Source organism: Pezoporus flaviventris, unplaced genomic scaffold (assembly GCF_033815535.1).
Source record: "Pezoporus flaviventris isolate CSIRO_AGI_PZ_B2104156 unplaced genomic scaffold, CSIRO_AGI_Pfla_v1 ptg000001l, whole genome shotgun sequence".
NCBI lineage: Eukaryota > Metazoa > Chordata > Aves > Psittaciformes > Psittacidae > Pezoporus > Pezoporus flaviventris.
In genome coordinates, this window is record NW_026892549.1 from 9725847 (window position 1) to 9737930 (window position 12084).

General features: G+C 37.6%; 2 protein-coding genes across 4 annotated transcripts in view; one reads left to right on the plus strand and one right to left on the minus strand.

Annotated features, from left to right (window-relative positions):
* Positions 1-12084, minus strand: part of ZRANB3 (zinc finger RANBP2-type containing 3) — a 487195-nt gene that overhangs the window by 130067 nt on the left and 345044 nt on the right. The gene's annotated exons all lie outside the window — the stretch shown is intronic.
* The window catches only part of MGAT5 (alpha-1,6-mannosylglycoprotein 6-beta-N-acetylglucosaminyltransferase), a 126148-nt gene that overhangs the window by 48976 nt on the left and 65088 nt on the right, over positions 1-12084 (plus strand). For all 3 annotated transcript variants that reach the window (XM_061443912.1, XM_061443987.1, XM_061444059.1), the window contains 2 exons: positions 1518-1898; positions 5059-5226. In XM_061443912.1, coding sequence (XP_061299896.1) covers positions 1661-1898; positions 5059-5226 — 406 coding nt within the window. In that variant the 5' untranslated portion in view covers positions 1518-1660. The remainder of the gene's footprint in view (positions 1-1517; positions 1899-5058; positions 5227-12084) is intronic.

Consider the following 12084-nt stretch of genomic DNA (forward strand, 5'->3'; position numbering starts at 1 on the left):
CATTTCTTAGAAAATTAACTTTTATGGAGAGCAACATTAAACAGAGTACTTCATTTTCTCTATTGATACTAATCATTTTCTTTATTGAGGCATTTTAAGTGTGGAAAAGGTCAGCTTGAGGGCTTTGTAATCTTTTTCACTGTACTTGCAATTCATTTTTCTGCACCATTCCTCCTTAAGCAGACAATGGCTACAAATTGTGCTGTTAGCAATGTGCATGCATGGTACAGTTACTGCCTTGTCTGATGTTAGTGTACTGTGTAGTGCACATTTGCTTCTGCAGTCGATAATAGTCAATAATGCTAAACTCACACACAAGACATTTTGGAAGATAAGTGCTCCAAAGGTATTTCTGTCACTCTGCAGAACTGCTGGTTCAAGCGAAAGCAGAAAATCCAAAGGCAATTTTAACAAACAGAGAGCACTGCTAGCAGGCGTCTGTATAATTATCCTATTAAAAAAAAAGAGTAACATCTGCATTATCTGTACCAGAGCAGAATGGAAGGGAGCATTATGTTCTCTAATCCTGTCTGGAAGCATTATGAAGCTAAAAGGATAACATTTTACCAAATCATGTGTTTAACATGATAGGTTACACTTAATTACCTTTTAATTACCTTTCTTCTTGTTGGGCTTTATGCTAAGGACCCTGCCTGCAGCCCTCATCACAGAGCTTTTCTTGCCTTTAGATTCTTCATGCCAGGTTTTATTTTTGAGTTTACCATGAAAAGGTGGTCCTACAGTGTCTTGAAAGCCATTATACCTTTTTTTTTTCCCTAGTGTGTCAAAAGTTCTGAGAACATTATTTTTGTGTACAAAAGACTTGTAGCATTTAGGTGTATGTGTTTTGAATTTGATTGTAAAGGGCAAACTCTTTGGACTATGTTTTATGAATAAGGAGTACTGTGCATGGCAGAGGCCCCACAGGAGCAAGAGGAGATTATTTCAGCCTTCTGACTGCTTGCAGTGTAAGCCAGAAGAGTGTATTGGCTTAAATAATGTAGGTTTCTTTTTTTCTTCTTTACCCCTGGGGGAGTCTGGTTTCCTGATCACCTATCTAGCCATATGCTGTAGCTCTTGCCAGGAACTCCAAGCAGTGTCACTGCCAGCTAAAATTACTTTTTTCTGAGAGCTAAATTATGCTGAGAATTGTCTTAAGTTATCGCACTGGCAATATCACAAAGTTTCGTGTATGCACATAAAAAAAAATATGTAAAAGCAGCCTTACCTTGAAATTCAGCTTAGAAACCACTTCAAGCATTGAATTTTATCCGTATACTTAGAGGTGTTCTGCACCTGCTCAGACTCATCACTCCCTCTTCATTCTTTCCGGTGCTTTTCTCGGCTTCTTTGTGCTCTGGCTAGTACAGTACAATGTTGATACAGACAAATTAAACATTTAAAAAAAAAAGCATTTTGTCTACTCCTGTATTAGTGAAGGTGAAGTCCTACCACAGCTGGTAAAACCTTCTAATATGTTGTGGTAACAGTGTTTCTTTTCTTTCCTTTTACAACAGGATGGAACTGAAATACGGATATACTTTGACTAAGGAGTTGGAATAAGACTGAGTTCCGCTCTGTGATACCATGACCATGGACTTGCTGTTTGGCTTCATGCTTTAGGAACTTTCATAGTAACTGTGTGAAGCTGTTGGGAATCATGGCATTCTCTCCATGGAAGCTGTCCTCTCAGAAACTTGGCTTTTTTCTGGTGACTTTTGGTTTCATTTGGGGAATGATGCTTCTGCATTTTACTATTCAGCAGCAAACACAACATGAAAGCAGTTCAGTCCTGCGTGAGCAAATTTTGGATCTTAGCAAAAGATATATCAAAGCATTAGCTGAAGAAAATAAAAATGTGGTTGATGGGCCTTATGTTGGGACAGTGACAGCATACGGTAAGTGTGTGCTCTGGATTACATGGTGATCTTATTAAAGTTTCTTCTAAATTGTCCAAACATTTTGCTTCAGAATGCTACTCAATTGACATACTTTACACTGTGGATTTTCTGCACAGATGGAGAAAAGAGCCTTCACTTGTAAATATGAAATGGGAAAAATTTTACAGTTCCAGTCACTTGGAAATGAAGTTGTCTGCTAATTTTTATTACATCTGTCTAGTAGCTGTATCTAGTATGCCTCAGGTTATTTGTTAGAACTTGCTCTAAAATAAACCATTTTTGCTGTTTTTGCAAAACATGGGAAGCTTTTCAGTTTGTGTATCAGTGATCTGAGAAATTCCTTGTGGAAGAAGAACTTGCCTTACTGGTAAGGATCTATGTTTATTTCTTCTTCTTTCCCCTTTCACTTCTTTGTTCAGTCAGTTTGTCAGTTTACTTAACTTTTAAGTTTAATTATCTGGCATAATCTTAAATTAAGATCAATATATTATTTTTACCTCAGGGTAGAGAACTCTCTGTGAGTTTCAGTGCCTTGTTTGACATGAAGTCTTAATGCTTACTCTTTTCCCCTAAAAGAAGATTTTTTGAGTGTGTGAAGCTGCTTGCCTTAAAGCCTGAGGTTATGATCTTAAGCATAGCTAACAATTATATTGCTTTATTGCTTAAGCAAAGCTGTCGTTATTCTGTTACTTCTGATTTGTTGAATTAGTATTGTAATCTTACAGAGCAATACAAACTAAATAGCCTTTACTGTATCAGTCAATATTAGATCAGTTAATACTAGAATCAGTCAATACTAGATCAGTCTTTAGATTGAAGACCTCCAAGCAAGTAGGGGTCCCTAGAGAATTGTGTGTGTAGCCTTAAAACAAAACCCTATCTGCCATATATCTTGTAAGGGTACTTGGTGGTAGGGGAATTAAAGAAAATAAACAAAACAAAAAACAAAAAAAACAGGTTGTCTCCAGAAATTGAAGGTAACTATATTAATACGTGTCCTAGCTAGGTCTAAGGGTAGAGGATATAGTTAAACTAAGCTCCCTCTGCAGCTTGTTGCCTGTGTTATTCTTTCCGTTTCAAATCCCAGTGAGGAGTAAGTTGAATTGCCAACAGTGGTCAAGTTCCTAGGAGAAGTTAGAGAACATCTGAAAATAGGTGAAATAACTATGTAACTCTTCTGTGAAGGTAAACCTAAGTTTTTTGTAGAAATTTCAACTTCCACGGCTAAGAGGAATTTTAAGTTTAAGGATAAATTTGGACAGGTGTTTTCAAACGAGGAATATGGAAAGATGCAAAATATTGGTAATGTATTTAGTTATAATGTTAGAGGCAAAGATGCTATGGTGAGTGATTAACGTCATATTAAATAATGCTTTATGAAACTGAGCAAGATAATTACTTAATAAGCAAGTAAATTTGTCCTGTTTGGCATCAAATGAGTTGTTGATAGCAAACGATCAGGTTAACTATTCATGACTAAACACATTAATGACTAATATTAATGATAATTTGTAAAGTTGGTTCACTAGTCTATGAAAATTAATACCGTTGCTACTTAGCCTCGTTATTGCTTTTATTTTTACCCTCTGGTTGATGTTAGTGAGCATAGTCATGATTTCCATGCTCAACAATAAGTTTTAAGTTTGCTTGATTTGGCGGCTTTTACCCACCCAGAAGATTTTCAGTTATTCCTTAATTGTGATTGCACAGCTTGTTCACTATGTCACTTTTACTTTATTCACCTGTCGGGCTGTTGGATCTATCACTTTACTTTTGAAAGTTGTAGTCCAAATATGCACAGAGTATTATATTTTTGTAGCAGTAAACAGTTGTTTTACAAAAATTATTATGAATCTGTGCTTCTGCCCTCCCCTTCTCAAATGAGGCTTCAATTGTTTGGTTTTGTGGTGTTTGTTTTTTCGGGGAGCTGGTTTTTTTGTTTGTTCTGGTGAGCAGTCTCTCATACCTTTTCTTCTGTACACAATACCATTAAGAGACCTCTGGACCCTTTTAAAATAGTCCGAATCATTATTAGTGCTTAAGAGTCCATCTTCTGATCTTTAAAGATCAGAGGAAAACACGCAGCTATAAAGAAAAAAAAAAAACAGTTTATAGCTCCATGGAGTAAACACAGCTCTCCTTTTATCTGGAAAAAAGAAACATACGCTTTCGAAAAGTAATAGCATTTTTTTATTTACTATCTCATTTGCACAAGAATTGGATTAGTCATAAAGAATAAAACGAGATAGTACAAAGTAGGTGTGGCAAAAATGCAGCTGGTGTTAGGGGCAGAGGAATCTTCAGATGTATGGAGAGATTTTCTATTACAGATCAGAAAGTTATTTGATTCTGGAATTGTGGAAAGCAGAAAATATATTAAGCATATGCACCTGTAATTATTATATTTAATTAAATGGGAAAATAATGTAAATTAATTGCACTGAATTCTTTAATCTTGAGACAATGGTAAATAAGCAAATAAAAATATTATATTTCATCTTCTTTGGCTTGTTGCCACTATAATTACACAGTTTAGTCTGATAGTGGTCCATTTTTTCCCTGTTGCCCACAGTTCTCTAAGTTTGCCCAGCTGTCTGGGTCACTGCAAGAAATCCAAACAAAAGAAAAGGGAAAGAAAAATTATTAGAGAATTTTTTCTGGGATGCCATTTGATAGGCAAACTTCTGTTACTGTTTGTTGCGTTCCATGTGAAGGTGAAAGTTTTTGTACTGACGCAAAGCTGTCCCTCTTGGAAAGGGGATTTTTGTTTCCAAGTGACTGAGCACAGACTGTTCCTCTAATAGTGCTTGAACATGGATTTAGATTCAGACTCATTATTATTTAAGCAGCTTCTTGAGCTATTACAAAGCATGCACTTTTTCTGTTCCCATGTGCATATCCATGAAAGCTCACACTTCACCTTGAATATAGGATATATATATGAGTTGCAGTGTGCTTTATAAAATACATTTAGGGAAATTTGTACCCGAGACTGAACAAAGTAGGGAATGTTAGTGTATAGAACTGCTAATGACAAAGGGTTGCACTGATGAAGTGTCTTTATATATTCCAGTCTCATTCTTGTATCTATTTTTGATTCTGTCAGACAGTGTGCATCGCATTATTAAGCAAGTTAACTTTTCATTTTCATTTGTAGATTTGAAGAAGACACTTGCTGTCTTGTTAGATAATATCTTGCAGCGCATTGGGAAGCTAGAGTCCAAGGTGGAAAACCTTGTGCTTAATGGAACAGGAGCAAATTCTACCAACAATACTACCACTCCTGCTCCTAGCTTGGGAGCTGCTGAAAAGCTTAATGTAGCAGGTGGGTACGGCAATTGTTTAAAATATTTATGGACTTTTTAATCTGTATATATTTCTCTCTTCACCGTAGCATGATTTTTCAGTGTTAGATATTTGGAATGCCTTAGTAAACAAAATTCAAAGTCAAAATCTAGCCTATGTCAATGGCAATCTAAAGTCCAGTGGTTGTTTACAAGCACAGAGGAAGACTTTGTTCTATGGTAACTTGAATACATTGAAGAAAATAAAATTCTCTGCCGAAGGGGTATAGTCTACCTTGTTCATAGTCAATTTCATACTTTAAAAGGTTGCACTTTAGAATGAAGAAACTGGGCAAGCATTTTCTCTCTAAGCCTGATTGCTCAGATTGGTATGAACTGCATTTCCACTGTATGCAATTTATTGGTTATTAGCTGAAAGAAAACATTTAGTATGTTTGTTAGTGATTATGATTTTAAATGTATTTCCCTACTCTGCTTAATAGCTCTTTCAATTTGATACAGAGAGAATGACCTACCTGGTGCCTTCAGCTTAAGTAAATATATGTTTTAAAATGTCATTTGAAGTCATTAATTTTTTTCTTCAGTGAATGGACTGTTTGCTACCCTTACAACTTCTCAAAACATTTGTGTCATCCTGTAGTGGTCGAATGCATTTGCTTGCCTCTTCACCTGCATATCTCAGTTCTTTTAGTGTTCCCAGCTGTGAATGTGGTTGGTACACTGGATGAATGTTGTTGTTTATGATGCCTGGTCTATTGCCCTGCATTTTGCCCTGCCACCAGTCTAGATAGATAGAGGGTGTCCTGACACATAGGAAGTCTTCTGGACTCACTTGTGCAGGTCCACGTCTCTCGGGGGGCCCCAGAGCTGAACGCGGTACTGCAGTCAGGGTCTCACAAGAGTGGAGTAGAGGGGGAGAAGCACCTCCCTTTAACCTGCTGGTCATGCTCCTTTGGATGCAACCCAGCATATGGTTAGCTTTCTGTGCTGCAAGTGCAGATTGCTGGGTCACATTGAGTCAGCACCACCAGGTCCTTCTCCTCAGGGCTTCTCTCAATCCTGTCTCTGCCCAGTCTGGGTTTTGTGGTTTTTTTTCGTATAAAATGAAAAAACATCCCTGTATATTTTCTTTCTGTAGCTGGACAAAAGAGAGACTTGATGCTGTGATTTCAATAGATTTGAAGATAATTGGAAGAAGGAAACGCGTGCTGTTGCTTATACATTTATAGGGAAAAGGTCATTGTTCTTATCTGATTTGGAAACACTTCTCATCAGTTCTTAGGGTGAATTGAATTTTGTTATTCTGGGAGTTTTCTAGACTCACAATTTTAGTACTCATGAGCAACGTTTAAGGAGCTTGGTAGGAGTTTTCAGTTTGCAGTATTTACATAGCTTTTTGCTGCCTGGGGCTTGCATAGTGGCAAAGAACACTGTTGGTGTTATTAGAGCTTCAGCTTTTTTACTTTTGACTCTTGATACACTAATTTAAAATATCTGAAGTAACTGTATTAAGCAGCAACAACAGAAAATGTTAGGAAACAATTTCTTGAGGTTTTTTTACTGTTATTCTGTAGACTGGACACTGTCTTTTTGGGTATAGTAAAATGGAGCTTGAACCTAATCCTTGTATTAAAGTGCCAACTATTCATCTATTTGAGGCATTTGGTGGAAATTCATCTGATCAGAGGCAGACAAACGGAAAAGAAAAGATGTTGTTAGTAATTTCAGTCTTTCTGTCTGGACAACTCTAGTATTTATGGAGCATCCTAACAACAGTAAGTTTAATATTTTTAGTATTTTTTTTGTAAAGACTTCTTGAGTTTCTTTTTTCTCAAATCTTTTTTAACTTGGAGTTGCTGCTTAAAACTCTGAATTAAATTAAGCATTCTATAGCCTCATTGATCAGTGCAACAGAGCAGTGTCATTAGCACACAGTCTTAGAGGAGACCTGCTTCCAGTGGAGCTGGATTTATTATTTTTTGATTGAGCAGTGACAGTACACAGAAACCTGATTCTATGGTCTATATAACCATGCCCCTTTATCTATGGAAAGCCTTTCTGAAATAAATGAAGCTTCATGCAGGCTTAAGCTGCACTTTAGCATCTATTGAAACTGCTCATAAACAGTGGTAGTAAATAGTGGAGCCCCTACTCATCCTGAAATCTGCATTTTGTCCTCACTGACCTTGTGTAGTTTACTGTGTGTTATTTACTACCTGACTAGGTAAAAGTCATAAAATAAGACATATTAGAGTGACAGGAAGGTGATTCTACTGTAAATATCTGTCCTCACTGCTGTTTATGACTGGACAAACTCAAGAGCAAAGCATTATATTTTTCTTGTAATTTAAAACTGACTACCATGGCAGGCTAGACTTGTCAATCCAAATGTGCTATTAGCTTTACTTTATTGTGTATTTTAAGTATTAGTAATGCTTTCATGGGAAAAAAATAGTACTCTTTTATCTGCAAACTAGAAAGAACAGGATGATAATGATTATTCAACAGTGCTCCACACAAAGCCTCTCTGCAATTTGAATTTTCTTTTAGTAGGTACATTGCTGTATTCAGAAAGTAGTCCTAAGAACAGTATTCATACGCTACATGTAGAGGATTGTGATAATCATAGAATTCTGATTTAGTTCAGGGTAAAGTTACTGAAATCAGTCCAGGTTCTGGTTTTATCTGACTTCAATAAACAAAACTGGTATGTGACCATGAGTCATATTTATGGATTGCAAAATTCTCTTCTGTGACATTAAGGATACTGGCAATTGGAGCAGATACAGATTTTCAGGAAAAAATCCATTCATGTCCTTTTCTGTATAGACAACTACAATAAATAGTATAAAAATTGAGTATTTTTAGTATTAGAATGTATGGATATTTTCTTCAAATATGCACTGGTTTTAGCTTAGCTCAGATACCCCTTTGAATGTGACTGTGGAAGTAATCCAGGTAACAATGAAAGATTTGAGACACGTTTTTCAATTGCAAAGTGGTTGAAAAATCAATTTGTTTAAAATGCTGACACTTCTTAGTATTTAATTTTTTGCCCACTCTTTGCCATCTTGATGGCAAAATGTCTGTTGGTCCAGGGAAGTTCTTTCTTACAGTTAATAAACTTGCAAAGTTACTTCTAATGCACTACACTCGAGCTAAACCCACCTTCAGTTTCCACAGTCTCTTGGTATTGCAACATGGAATCTATCAGCCGTCTTTCAAAAGAAGAAAAAAAAAAACTTCTATGTACTTTTTTATATTCTTTATATTATTTTTTGGGGTGTAGCTAGTCAGATTTTGAGAGTGGTCACTGCAGCTGCCTGGGCAAATAAATTTGAGTAGTTCATGTTCCCCTAAGGAGTAGATCTGCTTGTGGGCAGATGCCTGTAACTCGATGATAGTGTTAATAAAGGAATACACAGCCTTTGCAGACTTACAACTGTAAAAGCAAATGAAAAATTTCCTCTGAACTGTATGGATGAGAAGAGACCTAATAATGATGATATTAATAGCTCCTTTTCAAACAACCGTAACTACTGTTTCTAGTCAGGATATCACAAGAGCTACCAGATGCCTTCTAAAATTTTGATCAGCAAAAGTGACAGGCTGAGAGAGTCGGGCTTGTTCACCTTGGAGAAGAGAAAGTTCTGGGGAGACCTTAGAGCAGCCTTCCAATGCCTTCCAGGGTTTTGTTGCTGGTTTGGCATGTTAATATTGATGGATTTTTCCCTTTTTAGTGAAAGGCATATATAACCAGGTCTAGCGGAAGGTGCCCTGGCCCATGGCACTGAGGTTGGAACCACATGATCTTGAAGGTCCCTTCCATGATTCTGTGAACTTCTGTAGGTAGCATTAGTAACAGAAAGATGAAGTAGGACAGTTTCTTCAGGAAAAGCAGAATCATTAAGCAAGTACCTGGCTATCAAATATATTAAAAAAAAAAAAACAATAAAACAAACAAACAAAAAAAAACAAACAAAAAATCCACAACCAAACAGTATCAATAAAACAAACAAGCAAACAAAAAAAAAAAAACAACACCGAACAACCAAACATGTTCAACAAAACCAAAAATGTGTTCAACAAAACAGAATGTAGTCTTGACTGTGTGAAGTGTTAGGCAGTGGGAGCCACAAAGTCCAGATAAGCATTGGACCGGGAAGTATCATAACTTGGAGTATTATGCTGAGATAATCCATTATAAATCACTTCATGAAGCAACAAGCAGTACCTCCTCTGAAAGAGCCTGACTACAAAGGGAAAAGGAGGCACTGACATAGGAAATGATCAAAATGTTTAGCAGTTTGGAAAAAATACCTATCTTTGCTTTAGGGGTATTAATACAGCCAGAAGCTGAATAATCTCTGGCCAAACAGTAGCCATCGTGGCTATTTATTTCTTGTAATAGCCTAATAGAAGTGTTTGTAGCTTCCTAAAAACAGTTTTGATAAATTTTTAGCCTGTGCTTTTGACTGCAGTAGCCTGAACAAGCAATTTTTGTGAGAGGTACAGAGTGCCTGACTTTCTCTGTAGAGTATCCTCTTCACTACCATACCAAAACCTGAGATAATGCTGGTATATTACATAGTGTAAGTAAAACGTGATTTATATTTGTACTTCAGGCAGACACTCAAACAATTAAGAACATGACTCAGCGCATAAAATTTAGGGGCTGTTTGGAAATAAAGTTACTCATCACTTTACAAAGGTGTCTTCATTGGTTATGTGCCTCATTTGGCAAGAGATGGATAAAAGCGGTGGTACGGGTTTTGATGTTTTTTTTTATTTCTTTTGGGTTTTTTGGTTGGTTGTTTTTAAATTGTTCCACCTCTGACTGACAAGCATGGTATAGGACTGAGGTGACAGTGATGAAATCTGAAATGGAAAATACTGCTTTGTGGTGATGTGTAGAGTTTTTGGCAGATAAAAGGATCTGAAGAAAATCCATGTGGATTATGCTTGCTCATAATAAGAAGGTGATAACAGTTTTAGGAGGAAATATTGAGGATTTAACAAGGACTGTAATTCAGCTGTCTGTGAAGTAGGTGAACTCAAATTTTTATATGATTGATTTTTGAGTTACCATTTAGAGACAAGAAATCTCCCTTTTCAGACTCTCAGACAACTAGCATGATTAATGTACACATAGACTGTGCTGTTTTCATATTGTTAGTGTGTTTAGGCGTGATGTCGGCAGTGCGATACTACACCTGGTTTCTTCCTCTGAAGTTAGTTTTACAGAATCCTTTGTTGAAGGAAGCCCAAGACCAAACAAGCTTCTATTCTCTTTTGGATGGAGTGAAAGTATAATAGAGCATGAGCTCTTAGCATCGCAAATATCTTTGATACTAATCCCAAAAGAAATTCTGCTAGTGGGCGAAGCTGCAGAGATTATGTTAAAAAGCAAAGCTGTGAAGCACTTTATGTAGCCTGAGTGGGAGGTTAGGTGTTAGGGCTTTTTTTTCCCCTCTTAAGATCCATCCATGTGTAAAATCACAAGTATTGTGAGAATGAAGACCTTAGGCCCACTGTAGGAGAGGATCAAGTTCGAGATCATCTTAAGAACCTCAATGAGCACAAGTCCATGGGACCTGTTGAAAGCCACCCACGGGTCCTGAAGGAGCTGTCGAATGAAGTTGCTAAGCCACTGTCCATCATATTTGAAAAGTCATGGCAGTCACGTGAAGTTCCTGATGACTGGAAAAAGAAAAATGTAACCCCCATTTTCAAGAACAGTGTCGTGGTTTAAGCCCAGCCAGCAACCCAGAACCACACAGCTGCTTGCTCACTCCCCCGTCTTTCTTCCCCCACTCCCAGAGGGGTGGGGAGGAGAATCAGAAGAATGTAACTCCCATGGGTTGAGATAAGAGCAGTCCAGTAACTAAGGTATAACACAAACCACTACTGCTGCCACCAATAATAATAATGGTAAGGGAAATAACAAGGGAAGAGGATATAACAGCTCACCACCCGCCGACCGATACCCAGCCCTACCTGAGCAGTGATCTAGCCCATCCAGGTAACTTCCCCCAGTTTATATACTGGATATGATGTGCTGTGGTATGGAATACCCCTTTGGCTAGTTTGGGTCAGGTGTCCTGTCTCTGCTTCCTCCCAGCTTCCCCTACTCCCTGGCAGAGCATGAGACTCAGAAAGTCCTTGGTCAGAGTAAACATCACTTGGCAGCAACTAAAAACATCGGTGTATCAGCGTTGCTCCCAGGCTGAAGGTCAAAAACACAGCCCTGCACCAGCTACTAAGAAGGAGAAAAATGACTGCTACTGCGAACCCAAGAGAAACAGGAAAATGGATGACACAGGGAATTACAGAGCAGTCAGTCTCACCTCTGTGCCTGGCAAAATCTTGGAGCAGATTCTCCTGGAAAGCAGGGGTGTTGGAACTAGATCTTAAGATCCTTTCCAGCCCTAACTATTCTACGATTCTATACTTTTTCTTCTTCCCTCCTCAAAGATCTTGAGCAATCTGGTGATTTTGATGCTGACAATTTTCAATTGCTTTTCCAGAACCTCCATTTCATTTATTAAAGAGTAAATTGTTAGTAGTGATGCTTTTAAGGCTTCATCTGATTGGTTTCAGAAGCAGTGAAGTCTTCCTTCCTTTGTTTGTTTGCTTGCTTCCTTCCATCCTTCACACTTTCCTCCCTTTCTTTCTCCCCCCCCTCTGTCTTCTGTCTTTATTTATCCAACTTGTATTGGAAGCACTTTAAAGATGTGTGGTAGTCATGCTTTCTGCATTTGTGGGAAGTAATATATTCATGTACACACAAGAAGGTATTAATCTAAACCTTGGGTGCCTTAAGACTTTTCATCAGCCTTTAGGACAGGAAGCTTTGAGCCACCACCACAAATAACATG